The 18,065-nt window shown below is 41.9% G+C and overlaps 1 protein-coding gene across 1 annotated transcript in view; it reads right to left on the bottom strand.

Moving 5' to 3' along the window:
- Positions 1 to 5,108: 5,108 nt before the first annotated feature.
- The window catches only part of TMEM242 (transmembrane protein 242), a 34,342-nt gene continuing 21,385 nt past the window's right edge, over positions 5,109 to 18,065 (bottom strand). Inside the window, exon 5 of the mRNA XM_019548626.1 lies at positions 5,109 to 6,365. Within this exon, the coding sequence (XP_019404171.1) occupies positions 6,261 to 6,365 (105 nt within the window). The 3' untranslated portion in view covers positions 5,109 to 6,260. The remainder of the gene's footprint in view (positions 6,366 to 18,065) is intronic.

Raw genomic sequence — 18,065 nt, 5'->3', positions numbered from 1 at the left:
AGGCTGGATGAACACCTTGCTGGGGTCGTTTGACCCCAGTACTCTTTCCTGCCATGGCAGGGGGTCGGACTTGATGATCTACTCAGGTCCCTTCTGACCCTACCAACTATGAAACTATAAATGGAAAGGTCATGGTCTGTTTGAGGGTTTGGGTCTGCCCGGAACAAGGTGTCTGGTTTATAAATCCAGTGCCAACAAATCTGGGTGATGAGCTTCCCAAATTCATTGATAAGTTTCAGGCCTTTGATTAAGTTTGTGTAGCCTCAGAAGATGGAGCCCTTTGTTTTGATGCACTTTCATTGAAAAAAACGTTATTTCTTAGAACATATGGACTATAGATAGTCCATAACTATTCTGCTTTTATTAAAGGAGTACTGCATTAGTTTATTTGGCCTCTGAGACCATAGGGCTAGGTTGTGCCTATTAGAAAAGGGCCTGGGATTGGACATAGTATGGAGTCCCATCAGAACAGCAAAAAACTGTTGTGCCCTGTATTTCAGGTGTCCCTTGCTATTCTGTGTAAATGCTTGCTGTACTACGTTCCAAAGTGATCCAGCCTCACCCCACACCGGTAACAGCAAAACCAGCTATGTCCCTAGATTTCTTAGGTTCTTCTTTTCTGGCCTGCAGAGATCCCTACATGCCCAGACTTGGGCTACAAATTGGCATGGGGAGTGCCTGAAGTTTGCCCAAGTTCCTGATTCCTTGGGCAGGGACAGGGCAGAGCTAGCAAGGGAGGCAAGTACATAAACATAACTCATTACAAACCAGCTGCTGGAGAGAAGAGGAAGGTAGGAGGTCCCCCTTTCATATACCACCCTAGTGGTTAAAATATGTGCCCAGGAAGTGGGAGATCTGGTTCTCCACATCCTAGACGACTTACACCCACATCTCTCACTTCTACCCTTCCTGTTGAAGCTGAAGCACTATTATATTCCCTAGTTTTCTTCACACCCCTGGAACATCAGCCTCCAGAGGAGAGGATGCAGTCTTTCTAACAGACTGAAACCTGCCTTTGCAGGCATTTCCAGCTCCTTTCCATACATTTTGAGATTTTAGAACAGGCCAGGGCCACTGAGAGCATCAATTCACATCTTCTGCAGAGCACAGCCTAGGAAAGTAGGTTTCCTGATTCTTTTAAGCTGTCACTGCCCCTCTAAATGCAAGCTTTCCTCCATCTCCTCCTGATATCATACAGCTACACCTAGCAGCGTGGGTCTGGTACATGGTGTAAGACTGGGGAGAACACAAGAGAAGATAACAGGGTTGAGATGTTGCTGTAGCCATGATGGTTCAGGAAATACCCAATGGCTTTTGTGATAATCCTTTATTGGAACAATTCTATGATTGGGGGAGCTGTTGGAGGAGCGTTTGAGCATCAAGAGCACTTCTTCAGGCTGACAGCTCTCCCAATGATACAGTTGGCCCAATAAAACATATTACAAAAAATCTTGCCTCTCAGATTTTGTTAGGGACAGGTCAGCTTTTGTTTAGTCTCTTTATGAAGCAAGCAGAGTTAAGTTTATATAGGGCAAGCATTACTGTCACTCCATATACTCATTTTTAGAGGCTTTAAGTTCATTTACCATAACTCTTTAGTTCCCCTACTCCAGGGGCTCAAGTATACATTCTGGAAGGATGGGAGGCAATGTTAGCTAACTTTAATTTTGATTTGTTATAATCTTTTAGGGTTGGATCTAGCTCTCCTTAGCTCTTCTCATTCTCTTGTTGTCTAGGGCTACATAATCACAAGAGGAGCACTGCTTTTTATGCATAGTTTAATTGTTGTGTCACTTTTTCCTTTCTTACAGATTATCAGGATGTAAGAGTCTGATGGCCCACTTATCAGTCTCATGAATAACTGAATATGTTCTCTTACAACTTAAATAAACAGTAGCTCTAGTCAAGAGTAAGAAATGACCAGCAAAATCTGTCTTTTGTGTGCACAGCATTATAAAAACTAAGCAACTAAACAAACAAACAACCATCACTTGTTCTCATGCTTTCTGTGATGCTTCCCACAAAAGCTGTTCCATTTGGTCAAGTTCAGAATTTCAGGATTAATCCCCAAAGCAGCCTGATTAACTAACTTCTCTTTAAATATCTTTATGTACATGGGTGCGAAAGGAGAAGTAACTTAAAAAGCCCCACTTTTTAAGTGTCCAGTGCTCAGCATCCATGCATGGATTACTTCTGAGGAGAAAAATGTCTCCTTTGTGGCTTTTATATAAGACTGTGAAAAATGTCTTCCTGGTTGGTAGGCTGATTAAAACTGCGGACGTACTTGAAGATATATGTGATTGTGTCATACCCTGCCCAAGATAAAGACAGACAAAGCAGAAGTCCAATATTGCTTGGGCTCTTACCCAGTACAGGACCATTCAGAAGACAATAGACAGATGGTGTGCTATGTAAAGGATAACTTTAGTGATTAAACATCATTTTCCTCCTGCTAACTAATTTAACAAAGTGTCTCTGGTAGTAAAGGAAAAGACAAAAACAAACCAGACAAAAACAACAAAACAATCTCATTCCAGCAACTTAATGCTGGTTGTATTTGGAATGGACTGTTCTACTCTGATGGGATTGCTTACTGCCCCAACCATCAGGTTTGAAATATCTAAAATCCTCACCACTACTGGCCCCAACTCTGGCAGTCTTCATTCAGCTTTAATTGAACATCATGCATTTAACTCTCTTCTGAATGACAGCTTAAATACAGAGATCCAACCTGCCCTGTGTATATCTTCAGGGTCTGAATTTTCAGAGACACTATGCTTCTATGATGCTAGCTGAAATCAGTGGAAATTGTAGCGGCCAAAAAGAGGGCATTGAAGTCCCACAGGACTTTTTTTTTTTCTCCTTTTTTGTAAGAGGAGTAGGTAATGACTCTGATGTACCCCTTTGTGCTTTGGGGTCATTTGCCACCAGATGTTACCTGGCAAATGAATTTTGGGCAGCCTTGACGGAACCTTGAGGATGAAGGTGTAATATGTACATTATTATTTCTGTGTATCCAACCAAATTACTTCTCTTTGTTCCTATACCCTCTCCTGTCCACCCATTCTGCAGCAGTGGAGGGCAGCCACACTTCAGTAGGAACACAGGATTGTAAACAACAGATCCATCACTATGAGCAGCTTCTACATATAATACAAAGACTAGGATGAAACAATCCCATGCACCAGTATAGACTGGGGACAGACTGGCTTCGCAGCAGCTCTGCAGAAAAGGACCTGGGGGTTACAGTGGACAATAAGCTAGACAGGAGCCAAGAGCATGCCCTTGTTGCCAAGAAAGCTAATAGCATACTGGGTTGCATTGGTAGGAGCACTGTCAGCAGATCAAGGGAACTGGTTATTATTCAGCACTGGTGAGACCACATCTGGAGTACTATGTCCAGTTTTGTGCCCCCCCCAACTACAAGAAGGACATGGACAAATTGGAGAGTCCAGCAGAAGGCAATGGAAGTGGTGAGGGGGCTGGGGCACATGGCTTATGAGGAGAGGCTGAGGGACTGGGCTTATTTAGTCTAGAGAAGACTGAGAGGAGATTAATAGCAGCCTTCAACTACCCAAAGGGCGGTTCTAAAGAGTATGGAAATGGGCTTTTCTCAGTGGTAACAGATAACAGAACAAGGAGAAATGGTTTTAAGTTGTAGCAAGGGAAGTTTAGGTTAGATATTAAGAAAAACTCTCTCACCAGGAAGGTCGTAAAGTACTAGAACAGCTTACCCAAAGAGGTTGTAGAATCTCCATCCTTGGAGGTCATTAAGACTCAACTCAAAGCCTTAGCTGGGATGATCTAGTTGAGAATGATCCTGCTTTGAGCAGAGGGTTGGACTAGATGACCTCCTGAGGTCCCTTCCAACCCTAATTATCTATAATTCTATGACTCTTACTACTGGCTATGGTTAGAGCAGGGGAGAGGGAATGGAAATTAACTGAACACAGGTGTGCTCCAAGAAATGCCTTGAAGTAGCCTGAATCTTAATTCTAATCCATATTATGTGCTTTAAGCAACAGAGCAGCACAGAGGCATAACTTACCAGGGTCTGTGCCATGGATAGCAGTGGCGGTAGGGGGTGGATCAGCAGCAAAAGCTGCTGTTCTTGTGTCCTTTTAAGTGGGTGTCTGGGGCTAATGCCCTGATCACCCACCCCTTATTATGCTATTGGATTAGCAAAGGTACCCTTCCATAACATTGTTCCCCATGCTTTGGAGGACTGAATAGTCAAACTGGCCTGTCCCTCCCTCTCTTTCTATACTATACATACTGACAGTTTTTGATGCAGAATAGCCAGGAGCACGTAGCCTCTAAGGAAAAAAATGGTGGACCTGCCATTTTTTCATGAGTTCTCTGCTCCTAAAAATAGAGAATGTCTTATTACTTCTTTTTTATACATTTAACTACTTCCTTTTTAAAATCTATATTTACCCTTTTGATGTACTGCCTACCATAATTCTTGCTTCATTTTACTGGCTTCAGCTATGGTTAATAACCTGATGAGCCATGCCATTTAGCCACACAAGCATACTTCTTGCCTTTTGTTTTTCTTTTTGTTCAGCTCTGTGCCTGCCTTCTGAGACAGTTACAGTTTCCAGTAACAGCCATGCCAAATATTATGATAACAAGAGGCAATAAAAAAACGCATTAAATTTGGCAAGTATACCCTGTGGAAATATGCACAGGGCAAAAAAAGACATGACCAATCAGTTTTTCACATGGATTGGAATCTGATTTATAAATCATGTTCTCGTTCTTTCTCCTTTATACATACTTTTCTTGCAGCAAACCTGCATCAGCCAACAAGTCTAGGACAGAATTATGCTTGGAATAAAAAGGCCAACCATGAATCTCTTCCCTTTCAAAAGGTTTTGTTAGTTTAATGTCCTATCCCTGTTTTATTAGGATGCTGTATCCTTACAGTATAGTTTAACACTATTTTAAAGATTTTTGTTTATAGATTTTCCTAAGCCTTTTTACACACACACTCTCTCTTCCTCTGAAATATATTCCTGTTCATACCATGAAATACTAAGCATACAAATGATCTATGTGAAGCAAACATTCTTCCCTTCAAATGACAAGATTTTAATCATAAAGGATACATTTCAAGAGCACTTTATTAAACCTGATGGCTGACTAATTGAACCTTGAGCAATTAAGAAAACAACTGATAATTGAGCATTTAGAAAGGGATTGTTCCACTGAAAGAATCTGTGTATTACTATTTTTTTTTTTACAATTTTTAGATCTGCAGTTCTACAAATGCAGTGTTGAATCAGACATTATTCTTTCTAAGTTTACACCCACATTACCTGAGATCATTTTAGTATGAAGAATGACACATTGCTTAGGATTCTCCTGGTAGCAAAGCCATGGAAACCTAACATATAAAAATACTAAAGCAGCCAGGTGGCCAGACGGACACAAGAATTTGTTTTGTGGAATAGACTAGACATCTCACAATTTGAATGGCCTCTACTTTCATGCTTGAGGCTCTTATACAAGTCATCAGGTCCACTGCTGTGGCATTCAATAACAAAATGGACAACTGAGTAAATAAAAGTCCCCTTTGCAGAGAACGCCTTCCCCTGCTTTACAAAGAATTTCAAACAGGTCTTCCTCCCATGTTTCCTTGGCATATTGGATGCTGCCAGCAACTCTCCCATAGGTACAACCATAATTCTTTTCAGGTATTTCCTCTATTGCCAAGAACTGGGGTAGTCCATTACCTGGATATATTAACTGATTCGACATAATAGACTTAGTCACTATTATTCCTAATAAGACATATTCATGACATTAGAATTACTGTTATTCTTTATTTCTCCAAACAACACAGAATGTCTCTTTGGAAGTGAGATGGGAGAAGGGTTTACAAATATATTATGTTGCTATTTACCACTCAAGACTGGTTTCAAATTTCATTGCTTTCCATAACTGAAATGTGGTCTCATATGACTGTAGTCTTCTTTCACACTGAGTTTGGGTTATTCTGTAAGATTCTTTAAATTTAACTGTGGTGACAACTGAAAAGTAACAGTGAAAATAAACACTGAATAGGTTTCTGTTTTCTTGCTGTCAAATAATAACTGTCTTCCTCATGTTCGGTGAATTCAAGTCACTACCTTGCTCAGGCTCTTGCATTCAAATCAGTGTCACTTTCTTTTACTTTTCTTTTTTAGACCGGACATCTCCACAGGTTCTGCTGCCTTTCCCACTAAATATTACAATTTGTATTTCTTCTGTTTCTTTCATTTGGATTTCAGTAACTCATCCCATTTGACTGCGGACTCTGACTCTCCTTTTTTAGGAATTTCTGGAAACAGTGATTGCATTTTATTGCAAAATTCTTTCATCTGTAAAAGAGATTTTTAAAAATTACAAATTAATTAACAGTTGTTAAAGAGGAAGCCAATCAAGGAAGACATGCATCAGAAACTGGCTCTGACTGTTTGAGGTGAGGAAGAGGGGGTGAGGGGAGAAGAAAGAACCTGAAAGAAATTATAACTAGGCATTTCTATCTATGGATATTATAATTCACGGTTAACCAGCCAAAAAACAAACATGTCAGAGGACAATGCCCTGGCTTCGCCACTGAACAAGACTGGCTGGGTTGTTTCCCTTTGACTGCTTCCAAATGATTGCTACACTCTTACATACACATAACATGACTTTGAGAAGTCGTTCTGTATACTCAAGGATGACAAACTACATGCAAACTCAGTTGATCAATATTTTTATGGAAGAAAACGGAGTCAGTTCCTGAGCAGTTCCAGGGAGCCTAGGTGCTTCAGTTGCAATCCTTGGCCTACAGAGTCATCCCCTCTAACATAAAAGTGTCTGCATCTCATGTGTTAAATTCCAAATATCTCTGGCTATTTTCTGTGAAAGAAATGCTGAAAGAAAACCAACAGTTCTTATGTGAACATTGCTGGAATGCAGCAATCCAAATTACAGTACATACCACAGATGAGTAATGAATTAATTTTTATGAAATGGCAGTCTTCAGAGATGCAATACTTGAACAGGATGCAAGAAAGTGTCTTAGAATCCAAGCCGAGAAAAACAAATTTCCTATACACTGCTGCTCAAGTAAGAAGAAACCTTGGAGTTACATTAACCTCCTTGAGAAGCATCTGAATGCAGATTTCACTCTCCACCCCATTTCTGATGGCCCTTATTCTATTTCGAACTGCCAGACCTTATAATCACAGGTAGCAATCGTTGGTTAATTCTTCTGTTGTTTTTTTAAGTCTGCGTATCTTTAATATTTCTTTAAAAATATTTTGCTACCTATTTAAAGCTTCAAAAGTGTTCATGTTTCCTAAGCTGATACCTCTCAGGAACACAGTATGCAACTGTCAGAGCTGAAATAAGGGACACCTCAAATTACGTTAAACAACTGATGACCCCTACACACAAGCTCTTGTACTAAGTATGCCTATAAAAGCTTTGTGGCTCAGCTGTCCTCCTATCTTCTATAATTAAATCACCTCAGTATACAAACTGCCATATATTATATACTTTACATTTACAGCAAATCATTATTTCCTAGCCAGTCAATCAACCCCTGATAGTTTCTAACAATGAAACACTTGCTCTAAGTGGCAGGTAGGTATTTGAAAATAGATAATGAATCAGATTCTCAATGAGTATAAACTATGGTATCTCTTCTGCTCTTAACTGAAATACAACATTTTATACTAGCAGAGGATGTGACCCAATATGTCTCAACTACACTTCTACATGCAGATTTCATTTTCCTTCTTTTATTGTCAAGTTTTTAAATACAATCATAAGCTTTCCCCCCACAATTACCACATGGATGACGCACAAAAATTTGCAGAAAAACTGAAGCAATTGTAGGAACGTTCCATAAAGGGGAAAAAACATCCAATAAAACTTACTGCTTCCCCAATCATAAGAGCTAACTCATTACAACTAAAATGCCAAATCTCTAACACCACAATATACCATAAAATCGTTTCTCAGCTAAAAAAATACTAAGGATCTACTTGAGAAAAAGTTACTGATCCAAAAAATACCAAACTTCTCATTGTAGCTGTGGTTTTAAGAATCCTCCAATCCTTATCTCCTCCCAGAATGCATACTAATCTTTGGAGGTAAAAGGGGTCATTTTCTGAAAAAGCAATTCTTTCTTTCCTGCTCATAAAAGTTAGAATCTAGGATGTCTTGCTTTTGTCTTTAAAGATCCTTCACAAATCTTCTCAAGAGTATAGATATTCAGATTTAGATATTCATTGTGTCACTTTGCCAGGGATGCTAGACCTGGTGTCTCATTTGTCTTTTTTTTTCACTCTGGCATCCGTGCCCATATCAGTGCCTGTATATGTAATGCTCTCACCTCTTCCAACTTCACAACATTTCTAACCTAACTGCTTCTCAGTGTCTCTCTATAACTTACTTTCTCCATGGTGCCCAGCTATGCGGGTGATGATGATGAATTATAGCTTCATGTTAATCTTTCTTGTGGGCTTACTAATGCATCCTCTCTTATCTATATCATCTCTACATTGCCAGCCCTTTGAGGGGGGCAATTATTTACTGCACTCTAACTGGTACAGCCAGCATTTTGCTGGCCACTAAATAGTATTAAAGTCTCTACAGCATCTTTAAAACAAATCTCTAAATTAATCTTATTTAACAAATCTAATCTTAGGTCTTCTAATTAGGGACCATAAGCCCAGTTCTCTGGATTGGTTGTTCTGCTTGGCACAGGAAGCAATTTAGCCCCCACCACCCCAATTCATTAAAAGCATACTCAGGGTAGCTCTAATTTGCATGTGATTGCCAAGAGACCTATAGGACTATTTTGATTCTGAGGATCACTGTGGTGCTGCTATCCAATCCCCATGACCCTTTTTTGGTCAGCTGTAACTCCAAAGTCTAGACAGGATACAGACAGCTCTACAGTACCAATGGAGTCCCCCATGCTGGCATTTTACAGTAGGAATTTCAGGGGACTGGCTAGTCCAACATTAGTCCTTCAGTATTCTTTATGTAAGTGGCTCCCTTTTGAATAGCAGGGGAAAAAAACTAATAGCAGCCAACATGAATTTACATGTCATCCCTATTCTTTTTTAGAAACTCTGCCATTCAGGTAGAACCTCACAGAACAAATCCTTTCACACTAACACACATGACACAAAGGTCTTTTTCCTTCATATTGTCACTATACCTATCAATGGTCTAAAACAAAAATATGAACATTAGTTTAATCATAAAAAACTAATGTGTGATGTACTGAGTAGTGCAATCTTTGGAATAATTCATTGAAGTAGCCAGAAACAATAGTGCATTTGGTTCAACTACAATAATGTCCTAATAAACAGTGTAGTAAAGCAAATACCAGAAGTAGAATATACTTCTCCTCTAGCTCCAGTATCATGGGCTCCTCTCTAAAGTACTGTTTCTGGACCTAACAACATGAACAACTTGTGTAACACATTTCTTAACTTAATGTCATAGCCCAACATTCTGAATTCCTAGAGGAAGCTCTCTAAAGTAAAGCTTTTCACTCAGTTGATTTTTTTTAAACATAAGATGCTGCAAAACCTGATGCTGTTTTTTGCTGCCAAATAAATTACAGTAACTATTCCACCTCTGACTGTCAGGATTCTTTCTAAAGTGGTATCATCTACCTTACCCCATTAAATAATCTCTAATAGCTACAGATCACTGCTATTTTCTTATCTTAACCTAATGATCCTGCCTCAGGTGGCAAAATAGGGAGACCTAAAAGCATCCTCCATTTAATAATGTCTTCTAAATGTACATCGTTGACAGAATGTCACACAAAAATTGGGATAGTGCTATTACAGAGAGCACTTATGTGTCCGTTCACATTAAAATGAATAGAAGAGGGGGTAAAAGTCTATTTGAATCCTAGAATGAAAGTTTTTCAAAGGAATGGTCTCTTTAGTGTTTGACATTCCTAATATGCCAACCCAGATTCTGGGAATTATTAGATTTCTATTTTAGTACTAGTACAAGTAAGAACTGCTTACATTAGCTTTCATGAGAAATGAGGTTACATACTCTGAACTGGGGTACTGACTGGCAGAAGAATACAATAATAATACACCTTATACTCTAATCAGCCTTCCTACATTTCATAAGGCACGAAGATGAAAGAGGCTGCCCTGGATTTGTTAGGAGCATCACAGAAGTTTGTTCTTGCCACCCTTCCCTAAAACTTAGAATGATTGCTGTAGTTGCAGTGAGCAAATGGAGACCTTGGTAGGCACCCAGAAATAGAAGTTATCTGCAGAAAATGGCAAGTATGCTGCCCCTCTTTAAGAGCAGAACAGACGGTCTACTAGCTCAAGGTAATTTTCTGATATTCTAGGTACAGTCATTGTGGGTTATTTTATTCCAATCTGCAGTGTGACCCCCTACAATAAGCAAAGAAAAAAATATGTTCCTTTTCAAACCTTTGTATCTCATGTTGGATTGGCCAAAGTATTATGAATATTCAATGGTTATTCAAAATTACAAGTTTACGGAAATAGCACACCAAGGTCAGTCAAGGCAATACATTACACTTTTTTGATTACTCCTCCTTGTACTGTCATAGGAGTGTTGTTTTTACCTGTTTCCGGCTCATACACTCCCCAATTACACAAATAAAAGGAGAAGCAGAGAGTACTCCAACATTTGGGAGAGGTACAAGCTCTGATGTTCACCACCTATCTGGCAAAGCCCACAAGAAAGATTAACATGCTTAATTTTAAACACTATTGAACAGTCTTAATTGCAATTAATGGGACTACTCACAGTAGAGTTAAGCACTGAAGAAAGCTTTTGCAGAATCATAGCCATAATTTGTATATAATCTCTCCCCTGTGTTTTATATTGTTTCCACATTATATTACTTTAAAAACTTAACACTGAAGAAAGAGGGAAAATAACTTTATCTTTTGGAAAGGGAATGAGAAACCTGTAATGACTTAGAAAAAGGGCTACCCATCTCCTCCAACTTCCTGCATTTTCTATTTCAAACTGCTGGTGCACTGTAGGGGAGTTGACTGCTTGCATGGTCTAATCTCTTCTTTTTCCAGCCTTTGCACTGTATTAAAATAAATACAAGACCTTTGTATATATACTTTCCTAATGTTACCTTTGCTTGTAAATAGTTGTGGTATCTGTTCACAGAATGTGATGCATTCACAAATGGGGAAGAGGGCAGCACAAATCTGAAAGGGAACAGGGATGATCCGTGCTACAAAATGTCTGCCTAGCAGGAATATTATTTAACTCCTTGTACTGTCATTAGTAGCTGTTAGCTTGTAAAGCTGCTTTTATACATATATAGTGACAGGAAGAAGAGGTTTCTATTAACAGATAAGATTAGAGAATATGAAGTAATACTGATTTAGGTTTATAGCCAAATATTAATTGGAGGTTTATTTTGAATTGAAAAAATAAAGAGAGAATAATTCTGATCCATGCCAAAAAAGATCTTTTCTTTCCTAAGCCTAAAGAAATCAATCTTGGGTTATACAATTATTTTTTTGTCCGGCTTGGATAAATAAAAAAAAAGAAATCACCTAAAAATCTAGAACATTTTATTTTATTCTTTCCAAAACAGAGTGAATGGGACTTAAATCTCAACGTATATATTATTCTCTTGAAACAAACAATACATGCAAGTGAAAAATGCCCAATTCTACTTCCACTGAAGTTTATCGTAAAACTTCAATTGATTTCAATGGTGTTAGATTAGGTTGTAAAGGAAAGCTTTACGGCTTACACAACTTGCTTGCTGAGGGATAAGGCTTGTATTAGGGTGACTATATATCCCAATTTTGTCAGGACAGTTGTTGTTTAAACACCCATCTCAGGCATGCCATCACTTTGGTCAAATAAATGTTTTTGTCCCATTTTCAAAAACCTGTGCAAACTTCTTAGGGCATGCTGAATCATTTCAAAAACAGAATGATTCAACACAGGTTTCCCTTACTTTATGCTGTACATGCGTCCCCGGAGAATGGCACATACATTTAGTCTGCATAAAGTGAACCCACTTTACAATGCAACAAATAGCAATGACGGAGGGAGGGAGGCTGGGACTAGGTAAGGGGCAGGGAGAGAGATACTGCTCCCTGGGCTGCACAAGGCAGTAAAGCAGAGGGAACAGAGTGGCACTCACCCAAGCCCCAGCTGCAGCAGCCCCGAAAGCAGCCGGCACCAGCTGCCTGCAGCCACTGGGCTGCACCATGCTCTGCCTGTCCCCACTCACCTATGATCCTGGGCTGCTCTGTGTCCTGGTGCAGGCAGCTGGTGTCGGCTGCTCCTGGGGCCACTGCAGCTGCAGCTGGGGCGAGTGCTGTGCCCTGTGCCGCCGGGGGCTTCATGTGTCCACAGTCACCTCAGCCCGTGCTGGAGCAGCCCTGGGAGCAGCTGACACCAGCTGCCTGCACCCAGCACGATGCAGCCCAGGAGCTGGGGTGAGCCCAGGCACGGGGGAACAGGAGGAGCATGGTGCAACCCAGTGGCTGCAGGCAGCTAGCACCAGCTGTTCCTGGGGCTGCTGCAGCCGGGACTGGGGTGAGTGGGGCCTCGGCCCCTTCACCTGCTTGGGAGGGGGTGGGGGGGCAGTCTATGCTGATCACATAAGAGCGAATTTGCCTTGCATATAACAAATTATGGGTCTGAATATGCTCATTGCATAAAAGCAAATTCATATATAAAGAACCCAGATAAATCGCGGGAAACCTGTATAGTTCATGCATGCAGCCCCACTCCCCAGTACAGTGTTTCAGAATGTAGGGACTAAATGCAGCACTGTTTTTTCCACAAATGGGGCCCATTTTTATACTTGGCTGTCTTAACAGAGCATCAGAATGCTGAATGCCAAAATTTGAAAATTAGACTTATAGCATATTAGTCACTCTTAACAAATGATAACAGATTACTTCTAATACTAATTACTTTGTTTAAAAAATAAAATAATCAAAATACGTAAGTATATTAAACACAGACCCAGAACCTCACCGTATGACACACATGTATGTATGTCCTTTGAGTGCTGAAATGTGGGTCTCTGTTAAAGTGAAAAATGTGCAACTTACATACAGCCAGACAGCCCTCAAAACAGTGACAGGTACATTGTCATTAAAGAACAACACATAATCTCTATGTGAAATTCACTTCTCTGCAGACAGCCAACATAAGGCTTATGGTGCCACTGAAGTTCATCTTGGTTATACATAAGCCCAGAGCAGGCTCTCTGCACTTCGATGAATTCCACCCAGTAAGTCCACGTAAGCCATGTATCATACATAAAGATTTGCCCCTCTTAGCTGAACAAAGCATTTTGGGAATCTCTGACCAAACAAGTGCATGTACTTTTCACAGGACAGCAGGATCCCAATGAACTAAAGTTCTGCACACGTAATAGTTTGTATCCTTCAAACAAACTTTGGTCAAAATTCTGAACATGTACATGTATGTGACTGAGGCAGGCAGGCTCAGACTTTCAGATCCACATACTAGCCAAGCAACTGGCCCAAATGTGAACATGAAAAGCTGGTTTACAGAGACTACTTTAGACAGCTAGATGTTATTTTATACTGTCTGTTTTATATTCAGTAAGTTGGTAACACAACTAGAAATCTCTTCTAAGAACATTAGAGCAATAAAGATTCCTTAAGAGAATTTTAATTTCAATCTGTTATCATAACACCACTCTGCTTGACATGCTCCCTTTTGCTTACAGTTGCTGCTCCTGGCAGCAGCAGATGTAACAGCTCCAACAAAAGTCAATGGTAATACGATTTAGACCTAATTCCTTGAGCAAAGATTCTGTTTTGTTATGAGAAACATTAATAGTGGAAGTCTATGGCCATTCTTCTACTTCTTGGGAGCAGAACTAGCAGAATACAAAAAGGGGCAAATCCTCCCAATGCCCATTCTAACCGAGTCTCTTAAATACTGCAGTAAAATCACATGTATGAAAAAGAAAGATGAATGAATGGCCTAAAATCATATTATAAAAGACAATATTATAAACATGAAACAAATTGCTTTATGTTAAAAAAACTGGTGCAGAAAAAAAGTGAAACAAAATTAATTTAATTGGTATTTTTGATAATGAAATGGGAAAGAATAAAAAGTCCAATCATGTATATGTTTGCATAATGAAGCATAAATGTGATCAGAGGAGAGGAATGTTTTAAGGATTCATAAAAAACCCTCAAAATAAAAAAGGGTAAAGTAGATGTCATGATTCTGGGTAATTTACTGCTTTACAAACATCAATTGTTTATTAATCAACTACCATCAAAATTCTTAAGGCATGGTTGTAGCTCATTCAGTTCTATAAATCCTAATGCCATTTATGAGTGCCCAAGGAATGAAAGAATGCTTTTTGTAGACCATGTCTCTAAGCATTATTTTCTTCCTGAGGTTCATCCATATTTAATACTACTACTACTCTGCACTTATGCTTTTCACTGAGGTCTTCTAAAATTAAATCAAACACCTGCATCATAAGGCAGGAATATTTTATTGCTGTCTTACAGATGGTTAAATGGAGATAGTGAGGTAGCCACACAGCGAGCCTATGAAAGTGCCCTCACTAACAAACCACAACATGTATGCAATCTCTCTTTTAATTATTTTAAGTGTATGTACGTAGCTGTGTAGTTTTAACATTTTAAAGGTTAAGATAAATGAAAAAATGGGATTATTTTGTTAGAGGTTGTCATAAAGATAATTTACTAGCTACATTAGTCATGAATTACCATGTGATTTCTCCCTAGCATTTTCTTTGCTTTTCATGGAACAGATGTGTAAGCAACACGAAAACAGTGCCACAAACCTCCTTAATGAATCATCATTATCTTCTTCCTATGGGAAAAAATATGCATCCATTTCTGGGGAGATAAAAACTGATTTATTGAGGGCACTAGGAGCAAACAGAGCTTTTATGATTCAGTTTATCTTGCCTGTTAACCGTTGCATGTTTCAGCTCTACAAGTGCTGGGGGCATTGTTTTGCTTTTAAAGGAAGGCTTGTAATCAGCTGGTGGTAGAAAATAGGCATTCAAAGGTATGTTTTGATAGTTGCCAAATGTTATAACTGTACCTTTAATTAAAAACAAAAATACATTGCCCATTACCTCTGATTTAAAATGAGTTATTACAACTCAGCTGTAACTTCTGGAAAACTGCTAAACTATTACATATGTTTATCAAGAATTTTGTGCTGTTGGCATACAAAAGCTATTATAATTTACAAGGAAATGGGAATTAAAGCTAGTACTCGAGTCGTTGTCATCACATTTGCTTAAAATAACTGATCTGTGATGGTGCCTGAAATTAACTTAAAGTTTCAATGTTTTTTACTCTATACGTTGAATCAAAGCAGAGAGACTTTGTATGACAGCTCTCTTTTCATGAAATAATGTTTGCTAGAACATAATTATGCTATTCAGTTGTCACAAGAGGAATATTTCTGATAAGTATTTATATTGACTACTGTACATGGGCTGCCTGGCAGTCTGCCACACAGGAATCAGTCTTTGCGATTCCTCTGTAGGCTGAGAAGAATAAAACAAGGAATGATTGATTTTGGGACAATCTCTTCATAATGAGAGAAAATGAATTTCTCAGCAACTTTGGGTTCAAATCGAGTTTGATGGTACTAGCACCTAAATTTAGGCATTAGAACACCTAAAACTTAGGTGTTTTGTCCAAGGAGGGCGATTCCAAATTCATCAGGTTTGGGTGCTTAGGATCCATTTATAGTAGAGGTGTCCAACCTTTTTGAATATGGGGCTGGATCACGAACTTTTTATCACCCAGTGGGCCGGCAAGCCATATTCAAAGATGTCACAGGAAGTGGTATCACATCAGGAAGTGATGTCACGTGACCTTTGACACCAATGAAGTGGCAGGGGTTGACATGGTGCTGGTTGACATGGCATGCATGCCTGGGTTGACATGGTGCTGCAGGAGCCACTTGGCTACAACTGGGTTGACTTGGTGCTGGAGAAGCCATGGGACCAGGCCAGGGTTAACCTGGGGCCTGCCTGGCCTGCTGGTGCCATGCCCGGGTTGAGATGGTGCTGCAGGACCCGCCTGGGCAGAACCGGGTCGGCACCAGCCAAGAAAAGCAGCATGCAGCTGAAGCCAGCTTCCCATGTGCTGCTGGGGACAGGAGGAGGCCGGCCAGGTCTGCACCAGCCAGGAGAAATGGTGGCAGAGCCATATGCCGCTTGGGACTGACCAGTGCAGGCTCGTCCTGTCCCAAGCAGCACACGGCCCCGCTGCCGCTTCTGCTGGCTGATGCAGACCTGGCCAGGCTCCTCCCATCCCTAGCAGCACATGAGAAGCTGGTTTCAGCTGCGTACTGCTGGGGAAGGCAGGAGGCCGGCCAGGTCTAGACCAGCCAGCAGAAGCAGCGGCAGAGCTGTGTGCCACTCAGGACTGACCGATGCACACTTGTCCCGTCCTGAGTGGCACACGGCTCTGCCACGGCTTCTGCTGGCTGGTGCAGACCTGGCGGGCCTCCTCCCATCCCCAGCAGCACATGAGAAGCGACCCCCTCGGGTCCTCATGCATGGGCAGCTGGGCCCAGAGAGCCGCAGCACCTGGGGGCAGACTGGTTGGGGGAGCAGGCGCCGCCTTGCTATGGGGCAGGGCAGGGCAGGGCAGGGCAGTGGGGTGGGCTTGAAGCGGGCGGGCAAGGAGGCAGACGTGGGTCGGTTCTGCCAGTGGCTGCTGCTTGGCCTCCTGTATGGGGCCTCTCCGGCAGCGCAGGGCATGGGCAACCGCGCGCCCTGCAGCCCCAGACCAGTGCCGCCAGCTCCACATGGGAACTTACCTTTGTCCACCAAATGCCTCCATCCACCATGCATGCAGGCAGGGCGCGGGCCATGCTGCAGCTCCCCTGGCCACGCACCGGGGCAAAGGGACGAGCCAAGAAACAAGCTGCACACACTATCCCCAGCTCATCTAATCAGGCACAGCTGGGGCAGCCCCATGCCACGCAGCCCTTGGGGCAGCAGTGGCAGGACCCGGCTCACTGATGAGCCCGGCCATGCGGGGGTAAGCAGCTCCCCTACCCTCACTGCTGGCTGAGACCCGTAGGCCAGCCCTGCCCGCCTTGCTTTGCCACTGCCCTGCCACCGCGGAGCAGGCGCCTTGGGCCAGATAAAATGGCTTGGCGAACTGCATGTTAGACAAGCCTGATCTATAGCTTATTGTGAGGGTTGTCAACCGGGGTTACGTGGAAAGGGGTATGCGCGGGCGGGTGGGGATACAGCGCTGCCACCCACCACCCCCGCTACCGCCTCCCAGGAGCAGAGCCGGGGGTGGGGAGAGCAGAGGCTCCCTTCTGTGGGCTGCACAGGTACCACCCAGCTGGCCGGATGCAGGCAGGGGGGCGAGTTTGCATGTGCCATCCACCAGCCTGTGCCACTGTGTGCAAGCCCCTCCTTGTTCTGCATCTGGCTGCTGAAACCCCTGCCCCCCAATCCGCCACAAGTGTACCCAGAATGGGTATATTCCTTAAAAAAGGTTGAAAACCCCTGGCCTATAGGACAAGGGTTGGCAATTATTTCAGCTGCAGGGCGGCTTAACGGGTTTTGGTGACATGTCGAGGGCCACGAGGATAGCCCTGCCCTTTGACAGGTGCCCTACCCCCTGGTTGCCATCTTGTGACCAGGAGTCCTGCCCCCTAACCCCTGATCTTTGCCACCAGATGACTTTTCCCTTGCTCAGGAAGGACTCATTTTGGGAGTCCTTTTGGAACAAAGCACACACTGCCCCAGGTGGGAGTGGGAGGGACTCAGCCCCATGCAGAGCACAGCAGGAGCAGCCACTGGTAGGGCTGGATCCAATTAATTGGTGGGTGTTTGCCTGCGGGCCGGATCCAATCAGTTAGCAAATTTGGCACACGGGCCATATTTTGCACACCCCTGCTATAGGAGGACTCCAACCATAGTTTCATAGTTAGTAGGGTTGGAAGGGACCTGAGCAGATCATCAAGTCTGACCCCCTGCCATGGCAGGAAAGATTACTGGGGTC

Source organism: Crocodylus porosus, unplaced genomic scaffold (assembly GCF_001723895.1).
Source record: "Crocodylus porosus isolate Cpor-Errol unplaced genomic scaffold, CroPor_comp1, whole genome shotgun sequence".
Lineage (NCBI taxonomy): Eukaryota > Metazoa > Chordata > Crocodylia > Crocodylidae > Crocodylus > Crocodylus porosus.
This window is presented reverse-complemented; position numbering and strand designations above follow the sequence as displayed.